The sequence below is a fragment of the Rhinichthys klamathensis genome, unplaced genomic scaffold, assembly GCF_029890125.1.
Source record: "Rhinichthys klamathensis goyatoka isolate OS25496 unplaced genomic scaffold, OSU_Roscu_1.1 h1tg000110l_1, whole genome shotgun sequence".
Taxonomy (NCBI): Eukaryota; Metazoa; Chordata; class Actinopteri; order Cypriniformes; family Leuciscidae; genus Rhinichthys; species Rhinichthys klamathensis.
The window spans coordinates 3,609,390-3,625,748 of record NW_026606648.1 but is presented as its reverse complement, the minus strand read 5'-3'; the positions used below and the strand labels follow the sequence as shown (position 1 = coordinate 3,625,748).

The following is a 16,359-nucleotide window of genomic DNA, read 5'->3' as shown; positions in this document are numbered from 1 at the left end:
CATAATATAGGATCGCAAAGCCAGGAGAAACATTTGCAGAAACACGATGTAGTCCGCCATTGTAATTGTTATGCTTGAAGTTGGCGCAAGCGTTTCTAGTTTTTTTTAAAGTTTTTTTTTTATTGAAAACATTATGTAAGCAAAGAAGAAAACAGTCACAATATAGAACAAATAAATGGAAAGAAAAAAAAGACAAGACATGGGTATATAACATATCATAAAAGATTACATATCAAAGGAAAATATTAAAAGACTTACATATTTCAATTGTTTTTAAAGCCTTCTTGGTACACGAGTTAGAGATAATCCCAAAGTAATGTTGTACTTGCAAGCGTTTCTAGCTAAGACGTATGGCTTGGCGACGTACACAGTGACGTAACGACGTCGTTCGCTGGGCGCTCTAGTCAGTGGAAAAACAAACAGGTTCTGAGAAGGTTCGCAAGTTGAACCAACTCCGAACCAACTTTGAACCAGCACCAGTTCCGAACCAGTTCTTTTTTGGTGGAAAGGGGGTAAAAGAGCATGCAAAGAGAAGTCCAAATTAAACATGATTTAATGAATAGTAAATGTAAGTACACATTGATGGCCTAAGACACGAAACGAGCGGTTTGTGTGAGAAAACGAACAGTATTTATATCGTTTTTACCTCTTGTAACCACAGCCACGTCCAAGTGATCTGAGGGCGCGGGCGCTTCGGTCTGTGCGTTACAAGAGGTAAAAACGATATAAATACTGTTCGTTTTCTCACACAAACCGCTCGTTTCGTGTCTTAGGCCATCAATGTGTACTTACATTTACGAGTCATTAAATCATGTTTAATTTGGACTTCTCTGTGCATGCTCTTTGAGGTGGTAACCATAGACCTGAGTATACCATAGACTATGACTGACAGACAAAAACGGTTTGACCTAAAATGATCAAAATTGAAACTTCTGCGGAAACAAAGACACCTACATCTTGGATGCCCTTGAGGTAAGCTAAAACATATCAAAAATTTATTTCAAAGTGAACTATCCCTTTAAGTCTATTTTTCTGCTATGTGAAAAAAATCTGCCAAAACGCACGGGTGCGTTCTTGGTCCCCAGAGGGTTAAAGGCCTTAAACAGTTATCGAGATTGAACCAAAAACCTCCTCAACAGCAACATAGTGTCGGCCCACATCTGGCACATGTGGATTCCACACGGCCCAGATCTGGGCCGACACTATTATGCTGTCTGGACTATACTAGTTTGCAAAAGTAGTTTTTTTAAATAATCTCCAATATTTAATGAACGATTCAATTGAGGCGGTCCTAGAGGCAAAGTTGCTCAGAATGAGGAGAAAGAGGCGTTTCTTTCGAATTGGCCTCTAGGCCCTCTAGGGCCCAGCGTTTTTCTTTCCAATCGGCCTCCGTTAACCTTGTCTGACAGCTGCTCGAACTTCATGGCCGATGGCGGCCGTGTTTTCTGAGATACGTGAATGTCCTTGTAGACAATCGCGGCACCTTGGACAAAGACACCCCATGCAGTTTTCAAGTCAATTGGATTGACTGTTGCGTAGCTATAGCCGTTTTCGTGTTTTTATTATTTTATTTTATAGCGCCACCAAGTGGCCAGTTGCCACATCTTTTTACACGCGACCACAGACCGAGCCCATACATAGGTGTACCGAGTTTAGTGAAATTAGGTGTATTCGACATCGGCTGCGGCTGAATGTAACCGATCGGCGAGAGTTGCCGCATGCGGACGGGGAGGAGCTGAAAACGTAGACGTGAAGTCGGACACTTTCTGCTTCCCGTAGTGACGTTCGCGCTGTGTTTGCATACTTTACCACAGATGAAGTGAAATAAATGCAATATTTGTCAAATACACAGATGTTTCAGAGACATTTTTATTAAATACTTTACACTTCTTAATACAGCATCTATTTGTACAAGAATAAAGTTCAACATAAGCCATACTATTTAAATACCAATGCCATTTTTTTTATCAGTTTTGTTTTGATAAACATGACGCAATGTAACATCGCGACTACATGAAAAGAGTTTTTACAGATTTGTGAGCATTAGTGGAACTGAAGGTGTTGGAATAAACACGAAACACACGTGACGTGATTGTTGTCTTGCGGTGAATCCGGCCAGTCGTGGAACAGAAGAGCTCGTGCAACAGCTCTTGAGAAGCTGCGCTAGCTGAGTCCTCGGTCTGCTCTCGAATCGCTCTCCTGGTGCCGACACTGTCTCATGTCTGACAAAATTTCTAACCGGCATGCACTGCTTCAATTCAGCCGACCGATCGGTCTGCACAGCGCTGCATGAAGTCGGACATGCCTATTATCTCATTTCATTCAAGAGGAATAGTCATTGTAGTGAAAGTGGCCATGCCCACTTCGAACGTTTAGGTGTCCCGTCGTGGACATGAATCGAAACTTAAACTTGATAATTATTGACAATCATACTCAAGAGAATCTTTCTGCACTGGTTTTGTTCCGATCGGCCAAAAACCTAGGACTATAGTTCGCAAACGTAGATTTTTTTTAAAAAATCCAAAATAATCGAAAATATTGCCAGGGTGGCTATCAAATCCAAGATGATTCCAATGATATAAGACACTTGAGCCTGCGATAAGCGGTTTAGGAGTTATGAGCCATTACGTACCTTTGATCGCTGTAGCGCCAACATCAGGCCGATTGGGGCGAGCCTTGGCAACTTTGTAGACAGGTTGTGTACTGCCAGCCCTCTGAAGTTTCAAGTCTCTACAACTTACGGTTTGGCCTGCCCGATCACTTTTAGGGGAGAATGCTGATTCTTGGAAATTATGTCATGGATAGCCATGCGTTTTATTGATTGAATTTCCCAGAATGCAGTAGGTTTTAAGTCAGTTCTTGAGGATGTGGTCTCTGTGTGCATGAATAGTCTACTCTTTTTACATAACATGCTATTATGACTGCCACTCTTTTTAAAATAAAACAAAGATCTGGTTATTGAGTCAGGGAACTTCAAAATACATCTGCTTCAAAAAAAAAAAAACAGTTACAGTAGATGTCCACAGTGAAATCTGGGATAAAGACCTGTTTTTAAGATTAGTGTCTTTTACATGTATTGGGTCCAGAGAAAAAATTCAGATGGCAACAAAAGCAGTGTTCCAGCACACAAATCCTTACCCTTATCATACTACATACTACCTCTGATAACCTCCTTTGAACCTGCAGTCAGGTCCATAAATTGCTCACACTGTCATTGTCCAGTGTCATTACTGTTAAACTACTAGAGAAATATGTGGAAGGCCATGTTAGAAGCTCTGATTATATCTTTGTTTGAATATGTATTTCTCTGCCACAACTAGATGCCTTTACATTTGTCATACAGTAATAACTCACAATGGATTTAATTGAAAGGTTGACTGTGAAGATAATCTTTTAAATGTGTTAGAATGGCTTGGACATATAGTATTAAGATATTTTTTATACTATCAGATATGCACTGAATGATAAGTAATCATAGGACGGTTCATCAAGTTCATCTGGGTGCTGCAAAGCTCAACCAAGTTGGGTTTGATAAATAGTTTCTGCCCATGTTACTTTAGTCTCTGGCACACTGATCTGTTAATGCATGTGTTTCACATTGAAGTTTAACACGTGCCTAGGTTTTTGTCCTGTAGTGTTAGGACAGTGACCGTCTTATCTAGTACCAGTGTGTGTGCGTTAGAGCGTGGAGTAGACGGGGTAAGGATTAGTCTTATGTAACCATTGTGTGTGTGTGTATTTATAGCAGCACTCTATTGTCCCTCTGTCTGTCTTGTCCTTACTCTGCTGTTGACAGCTGCATAAATAGGGTACAAAATTGTGTTTTCCATGTGAGTACCGGTATATATTATGTAAAAAATGATCATCTTTTATTGGAAAATTAAACAACATTTGTATCAAACTTTAATAGTTGCCTTAATCTTAAACAACTGAGAAGATCAAACTACTTTTTTTAAATATAATATAAATTATATCAGCTTACGAGAGTCAAATTGGATGACTAGGGACTCATTTCAAGATTACTCATTTAACAGTTCATCTATGAAAAAAGTTCAGTGAAGAATAGAAAATCATTGAAAACATTGAAATCGAGAATGTCAGAATCAGAATGCGTAGTTCGTGCATAAAAAATGCCAGTCAAAACCAACATATGTTGAACAATATTCACTAACCCAGCAAAGTTTTTCATTTGGATTGGCGCTTACCGCGCTTATTCTCTTTCACATGCGGTGTGAAGCTATTTCACTTAGTTGCTTGACCATTCTGATTCAATTTCAGCAAGTGAAGAACAAATTTATACTCAGGTGCGTTATGTATTACGTACGTTATCGCCTCTAAAAGACAGCATGTTGAAGCTGCTCAGGCATCCATATATATATATATATATATATATATATATATATATATAAACAATATACACCTGTGTATATATATATATATATAATGTACATACAGATACAGTCAATGAGATAAAGACAATGAGATTGCTTGCTCAACATTTAAATAGTCTAGTCTTGCAGGTAAGCTAGTCCTGCATTATCAGAGTTCCTCTGAAACCCTCCACCTCCCCCAGCTTCACCTGCCTAGATCTGCTACGGGATATATGTATGTATATTTATGCAACCGCCGCATATCTTACGTGCTCACAGCAGCGTGTCTGTGTATCTATTAACAGTAGCAAGTCCATACTTGCTCTGCAGCAGCAACAACAACAACAATCAACAGCAGCAGCAGCATAGCATATCAAGTTCACCTAGACCAAATACATTAACATTGCCATGTTCAAAAACATGCTAAAACTATTTAGAGTTGTCATGACTGATATGACCCCAGTATTTTTTGTTTAGAAACATTCATATTTTTATTCAGTTAGGATGTATTCAATTGATCAAAAGTGACAGTAAATACTTTTACAAGAATTATATTCCAAATACATGTTGTGTTTTTTTTTTTACTTTCTGTTTATCATAGAATCCTGAAAAGAAAAATGGATTACACAAAAATAATTGATCACCAGATCACCATAGTTAAGGATCATGTGACACTGAAGAATGGCACATTTATAGTGTGTAATGACATTTATGATGTATAAAGTTTTCAAATAAAAGCTTTATGTTCCTCAAAAGATCCTGAAGAAAAAATGTATCATGGTTTACACAAAAATATTAAGAAGCACAACTGATTTCAACATTGATAATAATAAGAAATGTTTCTTGAGCATCAAATCAGCATATTCGATTTCTGAAGGATCATGTGACACTGAAGACTGGAGTAATGATGCTGAAAATTCATCACATGAATTAATTACATTTTAAAATATATTAAAATAGAAAACCGGTATTATAAAATTGTATTATATTGCACAATACCACCATTTTTACTGTATTTTTGATTAAATAATGCAGGCATGGTGAGCAGAAGAGACTTTTCATTCAAAATTCTTATGATTTGATGTTTTGAACGGTACTGTGTGTACTATAAAACTATGTCCCCTCTCTCTCTCTCTCTCTCTCTCTCTCTCTCTCTCTCTCTCTCTCATGTCTTCTTCAGGCTCTGAACAGGGGCATCGCTTCTGTAAAAGAGGACAAGGTTGAGATGTTGGCCAGCTATGGTCTGGCATACTCGCTTATGAAGTTCTTCACTGGACCAATGAGTGACTTCAAAAATGTGGGACTCGTGTTTGTCAACAGTAAGAGGGAGAGAACCAAGGCGATCCTCTGCATGGCTGTGGCGGGGGTCATCGCCATCATTCTCCACATCCTCATTGGTGCGTCTCTTGTGGATACAATATCTCAAAGATCTCAGCAAAAGAACCACTGTAACTATAAAGTTTCATGTTGGTGACAAAGCAGCTGCTAATTTGTATAGTTTACTAGATTTCCTCAATTCAAAACCTGTTTTGAAAACTCTCATATTTTCCCAGCTTACACAGATCTGGGCTACTACATCATAAATAAGCTCCACCATGTGGATGATTCAGTTGGAAACAAGACGAGGAAGGCCTTTCTGTACCTCGCAGTATTTCCAATATTAGATGCAATGGTAAGTGTGAAGCATATTATAACCTTAATAAGTAATTCCAGATACAGCATCATCATTCTAAAGCCATATTTCAGACTTCTGGTGAAGTACAGGAAATACTAAATCATGTATTTGTTTGGGATAATAGACTATTTATAGCTCTACTTCTTGCTGCATGCTTAAAGGTGCAGTAAGCAATTTCTGAGAAACGCTGCTGAACGTACAGGTTGGACCGAGCACCAAAACACACTTGTAGCCAATCAGTAGCAGTAGGGGGCTTATACATTCATGATGGGGAAGGAGAGAGAGTGAGAAGAGGGAGATTGAAGAAAGACTGTAGAAAGAGAGATGCCTTAGAGACATTACATAAGAGAAATGATCAGAGGAATATCACTGGAAAAAGAAGGGCAAGAGCTTTAGGACCTGTGTTAATATTAGACCTGAAAACAGACGCAGAGGTTGCGTTGTTTCTGCTCCATCCATAAATGGGTAACATTGGTTTTGTTATGTTTCACAGAACCAAGATAGGCTGTTGTTGCTATGTTAGCTATAGTAACAGGACAGTTTTGAGTATCATTGTTTGTCTGGAGCTGGTGTTTTACTGGCAACTAACAACCAACTGTTGCTTTTATATGCTCTTGTGTACTGTATGTTAATTTTTTGTTCTTCCTTGTCATTCGTTTGTCATCTCCGCTATATTACATTGCATTTCATGCATTTTGGGGTGGAACAATGACAGACACTCAAGATGGCGCCGGTGTATGTGGCATGCCGTCTGACGTCTCTGCTTCTCTGTGCTATATTTGTGTTTTTATCTGCATCAAACTGCTACTCGCTTCTGGTCTATGATCGCCAGTTACTTCTGGATATTCGAGACTCTTTTGTGGCCACATATAACCCAGAGTTAAAAAGCTCTGTGGCTGGACCACAATCATGCTCTCCAAACTCTACTTGGGATATTCCAGAATATCTGTGCAGTTGGCCTCATGGGGTCCCCCGCAGAAAGCGCCGCAGGAGACGCGGCAAGCGTGGAGGGGTTGCTGTCAAACTGAAAATGACGCTACACGCCGGCCGCGCCCGCGCATCCAGCTTCATCTCCATGACGACGTAGGCGTTGGCCGATGTGCTGGTTGGCGTTTGCTCGATCCACCTGTTCGCTGGCTTCGGACCGTTCTCCCGGATTCTCCTTCGACGATCCCCTGTTACCCTCCTATCCGTGTTCGTCGCGGTGGAGCTACTCTAGAGAATCTTCGCTCTTTGAATAGAGTCTTCTCTCCTGCGATCTCTGACTCGGTATCACCTTCCAGGATGGCTCTGATTAATGCTCGGTCACTTGTCAATAAGACGTTCATTTTAAATGACTTTTTCACTACCCACGCATTGGATTTTATGTGTATCACAGAAACTTGGATGAAGGTTGGTGATTTAAGTCCTTTTGCTGAGTTGATTCCGGCAGGCTGCACATTCTTTAACTCTCCCCGCTCTTCTGGCCGTGGAGGTGGTCTAGCGGTAATTTTAAAAAACAGTTTTAATTGGACGATCCTGTTTTGTTAGCGCTGGTGTACCGCCCTCCTCACCTAGTGAAAGATTTTATAAGTGAATTTACTGCTTTTATGGGTGAATGTGTAACTAATTACAGCAATATTCTTCTGCTAGGGGACTTTAATATTCATGTGTGCTGTAAGTCAAAGCCTCTAACAATGGAGTTTAAATCTCATTGACTCATTTAACATGGTTCAGTCAGTGGGTGAAAAATCCCACACATACTCATGGACATACTTTGGACCTGGTACTCTCTCATGGCGTTTGCATTACTGATGTTCAGGTTTTTAACACTCTGATCTCTGATCATATGCCTGTACTGTTTTCTGTCCTTTCCTCCTATAAGATCGCACATTTCACCTACTGCACAATGGACTCGTTCCTTTTCTCCCTGTTTCCATGATGAATTCACTAACTCCTTTAATGAGGTGTGTCTGTCTCTGTCCCTGGAGTCACCCTTACCCGACTTGGATGCTGAAGAACATCTTAGTCTGTTTAATACTGTATGTTCCGAGGTTTTAAATACCACTGCTCCTTTAACAGCTAAGAAGTCAAAACCTAAGACTGAACCATGGCTCAATGATACCATCCGCTCTCTGAGGCAAGCATGTAAGAAGAGCAGAACGAAAATGGAAAAGTGATAAGCTACAAATTTCTTACGAAATGCTGAAAAATTCCCTTTGTGCTTTTCAGAAAGCTATGTTATCTGCTAAGTCTAAGTATTTTTCTAATTTAATTTAAAAAAAAACATCATAGTTCAAAAGCCTTATTTTCTGTGTTAAATTCTGCCCTAAATCCTCCTATAAATGTGATTTCAAATCCCTCAGTATCATTATGTGAAGGTTTCTCAAGGTTTTTCTGAGAAGATCACCTCTCTAAGATCTCAGTTGCAACCATCTGCTACTCACCTGAACTGAGTTGTTCTTCAGCCATATGGAGTGTCTTTGAACCAGTTTCTCTTCTGTCTCTCAGATAAATTGTTGATCATTTAAAACCTTCCTTCTGCTCTCTTGATGTTCTTTCTCCCCGTATCTTGAAACAAACTTTTGATTCAGTTGGAACATGTTTGGTGTCTTTTCTGAACAAATGCTTGAGCACAGGGACTATCCCTGATAGACTAAAACAAGCTACTGTTACACCTCTTCTCAAGAAACCTTCACTTGATGATAGGTTTTTTTCGACCTATTTTCGACCTATTTCGACCCTTCCTTTTATTACAAAAGCATTGGAGAAAACGGTTCTCAACCAACTCCAGTTTTTTCTTAGCTCAAATCAAATTCTTGAAACTTTCCAGTCTGGTTTTAAGCCTCTGCACAGCACTTAGTTTGCTTTATTAAGGGCTTCTAATGATGTACTGTTAGCGACTGACGCTGGTGACTCTGTGATCCTAATACTGTTAGACTTAACCTCTGCCTTTGATACAGTTGATCATAAAACTCTTTTATCCTGACTAGAATATTTGTGGGCATCCAGGGAACTGTCCTCAGTTGGTTTAGATCAGTGTTTCTCAACCTCTCCTGCAGGGACCCCCTGACAGGCCATGTTTCTGTTTTAACCCTGAAATGGCACACCTGATTCAAGTCATTAAAGGCTTAATGAGTAGTTGACTAATTGATTAATTGAACTATTCCTACTCTAATTACTCATTAAGCCTTTAATTACTTGAATCAGGTGTGCCATTTCAGAGTTAAAACAAAAACATGGCCTGTCAGGGGGTCCCTGCAGGAGAGGTTGAGAACCACTGGTTTAGATCGTATCTAACAAATAGAAGTTTCTCTGTCAAACTGGGTAATTTTTACTCCTCGCCAGCCCAACTCTCTTGTGGAGTGCCGCAGGGGTCTATTCTAGCACCCATTCTTTTTTCCATATATTTACTTCCTCTGGGCTTCATTTTCAGAAAGCATGGTGTATCATTTCACTGCTATGCAGATGATACACAATTTTATTTGCCTCTGAAACGCAACAAAGATACTGCTCTGAAATCTCTTTTTGCATGCCTAGAAGAAGTAAAAATGTGATTTTCTCAATTTCTTATTTTTTAATGAATCCAAAACCGAGGTTACATTGATCTGGATTATCTTTATTCAACTTCATCTTGCATTAAGAATTTAGGTGTTCTCTGGGATCAGAGGAACCTCAAATTTGAAAAACAAATAAATGCGGTGATTAGTTCTTGTTTTTTCCAGCTACATCTTCTCTCTAAGATCAAATCCTCTCTCTCTGAGAAAACCTTAGAGATTGCTGTCCATGCGCTCATTACATCGCGGTTGGATTATTGCAACTCTCTTTACTATGGCATACCCAAACACTCTATTGCTCGTCTCCAATTAGTACAGAATGCTGCGGCAAAGTTCCTCAAAAGAAAACGTAAATTTGATCATGTTTCACCTTAAAATCTTAAATCACTGCATTGGCTACCTGTGCATTTTAGAATTGAGTTTCAAATTCTTCTCTTTGTTTTTAAATCCGTAAATAATCTGGCACCGAGCTATTTGTCTGAGCTACTCTGTCCACACAATCCCACACGAAACCTGAGGTCTGGTGATCAGAGACTTTTGTCTGTCCCCAGATCACGGTTAAAGAATAGAGGAGACAGAGCATTTGCGTTTGCTGGCCCTAGGCTGTGGAACAGCCTTCCGGTTTATATCAGAGCGGCTCAATCTCTAACTGTTTTTAAATCCTCTCTTAAAACCCATTTTTTCTTTTGCTTTTAATTCATTGTGATATTTTGTCATGAATGTGTGGTTTGTCCTTGTTATTTATCTTGTCTATTGTTCAGCACTTTGGTCAGCCCTGTTTGCTGTTTTTAAATGTGCTATATAAATAAATACAAACTTGAAACTTGAACAATGAAGGGAGGGATGTGTTTGGGTTGATTTCAACAGCGTTGAATTTCAAATGCATTTCTCAGAAATAGCTTACTGCACCTTTAAAGGGTAATGTAAGGGATGTTAGGAATTAAGTAGGAATGCCTGGGCTTGATCACAGCAGGGGTGTCAGTTCCATTTGTTCACTTTATTTACCCATTGAAGCAGGTAGAACAGAGCAATTGAGCAGGGAATATAGGTGCGAGTGTGGTTTCTAGACAAAAACAGAAATACAAACTTCAATAAAGATAAATCATATTAAAATTACACAAGGAAAAGATGCACAATATAAACAAAGAAACAATGGGAAAGAAACTTGCATTTCTCATGAACACACTACAAAGATCAAGCAGCTCCAAAGTCAATCAATGCAGGCATTTATATATCAGGATCCATTAGCACACAGATGCAGTGATTGGTTAATTAGAGGGCATGTACAAATCAATAAACAGCTAAATAAAGAGAAATTAGGACTAGGCAAATGAAATTGGGGCATCTTACTGAGGCAAACCAGGAAAAGGATTGTATTGATTGAAAATAATAATCTTTAATACAGGTAAGTATTATATCATAGTATAGTACAGTGAATTTTTTTTAAATCAATTACTCACCCTCATGTCGATCCAAACCTATAAGACTTTCGTTGATCTTCGAACCACAAATTAATATATTTTAAATGAAAGTTGAGAGATTTCTGTTCCTCCATTGACAGTCCACGCAACTACCACTTTGTCACTTCAATAAGTTCATAAAGAGATCGTAAAACAAATCCAGATGAATTGAGCGGTTTAGTCCAAGTTTCCTTTTGGAAGGGAACGTCTCGGGTTATGACTATAACCCTTGTTCCCTGAGAAGGGAACGAGACACTGCGTCGAGAATCGACACTTTGGGGACGCTCCCTAAGCGTGCGCCTCTGAAGTATGAATGAAACTAATCCAATCCTGATTGGTAGGGGTGTGACGAGATCTCGTGCCACGAGATCTCGCGAGACTAAATATGACGAGATTTCTCGTCGAGTGAAAAAGCTGTCTCGCGATATCCCCATTAATATTCCACCGCTACACTCACATTCGCCTAAACTATCGTTTTGTTGTTTTTATAAAAAAATAAAAACCATTATAAACTAATGCAAAAGTCTGCTCTGCTCATCCAGCACGAGTTGCCGTTGCAATCAGTGCAGCACGAATCACAGTTCACTGATCGCGTGACGATGGCGGAGGATTCGTTGCGCAACAGACTAAACGTCTGGTAAATGTCTTATCATTTAGAATGCGCGCTCAGCACCGCTGCTCCCTATACGCGCGGTCACGAATTTGTAAGTGAAAGTAAAACACAAGCTCCCTGATGTGCATTGCGCACAAATTAGGCTGCATACATAAAATAATCCGTCTCCCAATACCCATCTCTGGACTGTTTATTTGCGGCTCTGGTCTCTGTTGGCACTGCGAATATTGAGAGAGCACTGTAGCGTACAAAGGACAACAGACAAGGGAGGCTCCGTTTCTGAACTTATAATCGGAACGCAAGAACAACTGTAGAGACAAACAGCCTCGTTTCTCTCGGCCTTTTCCCAACTCACCGCATTAACCCTATAACTGCCGGTGCAAAATAAAACCGCAATTTCACAACAATTATAAAGAGTCTGTGTGCTAACTTTGATTATGGTTGCACTCGCACTTATTGTTTGCACTTAATAAGACTAAGAGAAAACAGTTATTTATTTTTGTTATTTATACGGTTTTTATTTCTCTGTTAAATGTGTGTTAAAAGGAGTTCAGTTAGGAGGTCACACACAGCCTCAATCAGAAGTTCTGAAAGCTCTTAAATGTACAGTAAGGTCTGAAGAGACTAATGTGAAATTATACAGGAGAAAAGCCAGTCAATAAAAACCTTTTACAGTGCTTGAATATTGTTTTCTTTCAATGCATTTGATAATTCATACTCATAAAGTAGACCTGAAATGACATGCATTAGAAGATTATTAGTTAAAACATTGAAAAATGCACCTGCATACTATTTTTCCAGCCATGAATTTTGTCATTGAGGATTTCTGAAAAATTGTGCAAAAATCTCGTCTCGTCTCGTTCTCGTGAACCCAATCTCGTGTCTAGTCTCGTCTCGTGAGATAAGCGTCTCGTCACACCCCTACTGATTGGTGTTGCGTCGTGACGTAACATGTGACGGCATACCCGGAAGTATAAAAGTGACGCTGTCACAACACACACTAGCCTCGCGATGAAGCAAGACGCTCCAAGGCCTCAAGGGGCGTGGCAGAACGACGCAGTGTCTCGTTCCCTTCTCAGGGAACAAGGGTTATAGTCATAACCCGAGACGTTCCCTTTCGAGGGAACTCTACACTGCGTCGAGAATCGACACTTTGGGGAACGAGTGCCCACTAGGCCACGCACCGAATAGGCCTGTCCCGGAGTGAAACTGTTTAGGCACTCAGCAAGGACTGAGCACGTGTGTGCCAGGCGTACTAGGAAGGTGGAGACTGTGGAACCTAATAAAAGTATGTGGAGTAGCCCAACCGGCTGCCTCACAGATCTCCTGTAGAGGAACTCCCGAAAGAAGGGCCCTAGAAGAAGCCATGCTTCTAGTTGAGTGAGCCCTCACGGCTAAAGGTAAAGGCAAATCGCGCACCTTGTAAGCCTCAGTAATAGCCTGAACAATCCAATTACTAATAGTTTGCTTGGATGCCGGGAGCCCCTTCTTAGGTGACCCAAAACATACTAATAATTGGTCCGACCTTCTCCAAGAAGAGGACCTCTCAAGGTACACGCTCAAAGCTCTGACGGGGCAGAGCAAATTAAGCTTCTCTTCTTCTGCCGACACATGAGGTGGAGGATGGAATGCCTGAAGAACTGTAGACCGAGCAGTATTCGATACTTTAGGCACGTAGCCCGAACTCGGGTGCAAAAAAAGCTTTACTCTGCCAGGGGCAAACTCCAAGCAAGCTGGTGTACCAGGGCTTGGAGATCTCCCACCCTCTTAAGTGAGGTAATAGCTAAGAGAAAAAACATTTCAGCGTTAAGTCCTTAGGCGAAGCCGACTGTAGAGGTTCGAAGGGGGCCAGGGACAACCCTTCCAGAACTATTGCCAGGTTCCAGGCAGGAACCCTGGACCTGGTTGGCAGTCTCATCCTCCAAGTACCACGGAGAAAACGAATGACCAACTGGTGCCTCCCCAGAGGCCCATCACTTAAAGGTGAGTGGAAAGCCGCAATGGCAGCCACGTACACCTTAAGCGTGGAAGGGGAGAGACCCGCAGAGAAACGATCTTGAAGGAACTCCAGAACTGAAGCCACCGGGCAGTTAACTGGGTCCAACTCATGTTCTCTACACCAAGTGAAAACACATTTCACTTGAGGCCATATAATCTCCTAGTAGATGGAGCCCTAGAGCTAAGTATGGTTTCAACTACTCCAGCTGATAGACCAGCATTTAGGTACTGAACCCCCTCAGAGGCCAGACCCACAGCTTCCACAGCTCTGGGTGAGGGTGGAAGATTGTGCCCTCCGCCTGGGACAACAGATCCCTCCTCAGAGGAATCTGCCATGTCGGAGCTATCAGGAGTGATATTATGTCTGAAAACCATACTCGGGTCAGCCACCTCGGGGCAACCAGAAGTAGACTGATGCCCTCTTGACGGACCCTCTCCAGGACTCCCGGGAGCAGAGCGATCGGGGGAAGTGCGTACAGGCGAAAGCCTCGGCCAGGCCTGTACCATGGCATCCAACCCCAGTGGGGCTGGATGTGTGAGGGAGAACCAAAGTGGACAGTGGGACGTCTCTCGAGACGCAAACAGATCCACTTCCAATGGTCCAAACCTCTCCCATACTGACTTCACCACATCTGGATGAAGTCTAAATTCCCCGGGCCTCAGCCCCTGCCTCGACAGGATGTCTGCTCCCTGATTCTGAACCCCCGGAATATACATTGCTCTGATAGAGAGTATTTCCCCCTGGGACCAAAGAATAATCTGATGCGCCAGTCTGCACAGAGGGCGCGATCTGAGTCCCCCTTGTCGGTTCAGATAAGCTACCACAGACGTATTGTCTGATCGTACTAAGACATGGTAACCATTGATGTCTGGGAGGAAGCTCCTCAAAGCCCTGAACACAGCCATCATCTCTAGACAGTTTATGTGCCAAGAATGATGATGTCCTGCCACAGACCCCTGGCAAAGCGGCCGTCCATGACCGCGCCCCAACCAGTGAGGGAGGCGACTGTCGAAACGGTCTTCCGGCGACATGACGCTCCCAGCACTGGCCTGTGGGATAGGAACCAAGGTTTCTTCCAAATTACCAGAGAACGAAGGCATCTGCGCTTAACTCTGACTATACGGAACAGATTCCCCTTGAGGGAAAAAACCCTTGGTTCTCAGCCACCACTGAAGGGGGCCTCATGTGTAGAAGGCCCAAATGTATAATGTTGGATGCCGCTATCGGCGGGCAATACACATCGTTTCCGGGCCCCGCTGCAAGAACAACATCGGTTGCCCTGCAACTGAGTGGACAGCCCCAACATTTAGATCTACCATGCCAAACCAGTCCTCGGATCTGATTTGGTTTCCGATAATGGAAATTGTAAGCATTTTGAACCTGGATCTCCTCAAAGAACAAGTCAATAGCCTTAGATCTAAAATTGGCCTCAGTCCAACATCCTCCTTTGGAACTAAAAAGTACCGGCTGTAACACCTGGACTTTCTATCTGGTAGGGGAACACTCTCTATGGCCCCTTAACTCCAGTAGAGTCTGTACCTCTCGTTCCATAACCCGAGCCTGTTCTGGAACCCCTGCGGTCGGTACGACCCCAACAAAGCTGGGAGGTCGGTAACCGAACTGCAGTCCGTACCCATATTTAAAAATATTCAGGACCCATATAGATAATTGGAAGGCGTTGCCATTCTACAAAATCTACTAAGGGAACCAGCCCCTTGGGACCGGCCTCGGGTGTTTCTCGAGCACTATTCTCGACTTCCTGAAGCAGATGACCGGCAGGAAAAAGTCTAGAAAAATTTTGTGACCATAGTCGATGCCCGGTTGCAAGCTCTTGGGGTGAACGCCACAGTGTGCGTTCGCTGGAAATCGATGTAGCCCGAAACGTTCAAAAACGGCGGGACAACATATATAGTTTTATATATATATATATATATATATTTATTTATTTATATATATATATATATATATATATATATATATATATTTATTTATTTTATTTATTTATTCATAAACCTGTCGACGATTGAAGTTACAGCGTCGGAGAACAGGCCAGAAGGTGATAGCGGAGCGTTCAGCAGAAAATATTTGTCTTCCCTTTTTTATACCAGACAAATTAAGCCACTGATGTCTCTCAACCATCATAACTGCTACAATAAGCTATGGTACGTTAAGTGCCATTATACGCCTGTAAAATCGTCTTAGAGTACAGGAACGTACCAGCCTGACCAACCGCCATCGCCCATCTCACACCCACCTCTTCAAATAATCATTTAGTGAATGTGATCAGATTTGAAAAAGAGTGGGGTTTTTCCCAGGAGAGTTCCTATCTCTTTATTTGTAAGATTGGGGAAAAACAGTTAGCCCGGCGCTGAGGTTGTGACCTGTGCTGCAGGAAACGCTCATCAAGCTTGCTTTCACTTGCGTTCCTTGCTCATCATGTGTCCAGCTAATGTTAAGTCTGGCCACAGCACGAGTCACAACCTCTACCAGCTACTCATAGCTTTGGCCGTGAACTGGCGCGCCCAAATCACGGTCATCCGCATCAATACTGAGCACATCCACTTCCTCGGAAGCAGAGAGCTCAAGCATTGGGACTTGATCGTGGGCAGGAGAAGCCGCGATGCGGGCTCCTGTACCACTCTCAGGGGCTACGGGATCCTCAGACGAAGAATGAGAAAGTGCCGCAGCAGTCTCATTCTCATCTGT

The 16,359-nt window shown here is 41.8% G+C and overlaps 1 protein-coding gene across 2 annotated transcripts in view; it reads left to right on the top strand.

Moving 5' to 3' along the window:
* Nucleotides 1–16,359, top strand: part of ankha (ANKH inorganic pyrophosphate transport regulator a) — a 36,666-nt gene that overhangs the window by 4,800 nt on the left and 15,507 nt on the right. For both annotated transcript variants that reach the window (XM_056254192.1, XM_056254193.1), the window contains exons 2-3: nucleotides 5,551–5,767; nucleotides 5,924–6,042. In XM_056254192.1, coding sequence (XP_056110167.1) covers nucleotides 5,551–5,767; nucleotides 5,924–6,042 — 336 coding nt within the window. The remainder of the gene's footprint in view (nucleotides 1–5,550; nucleotides 5,768–5,923; nucleotides 6,043–16,359) is intronic.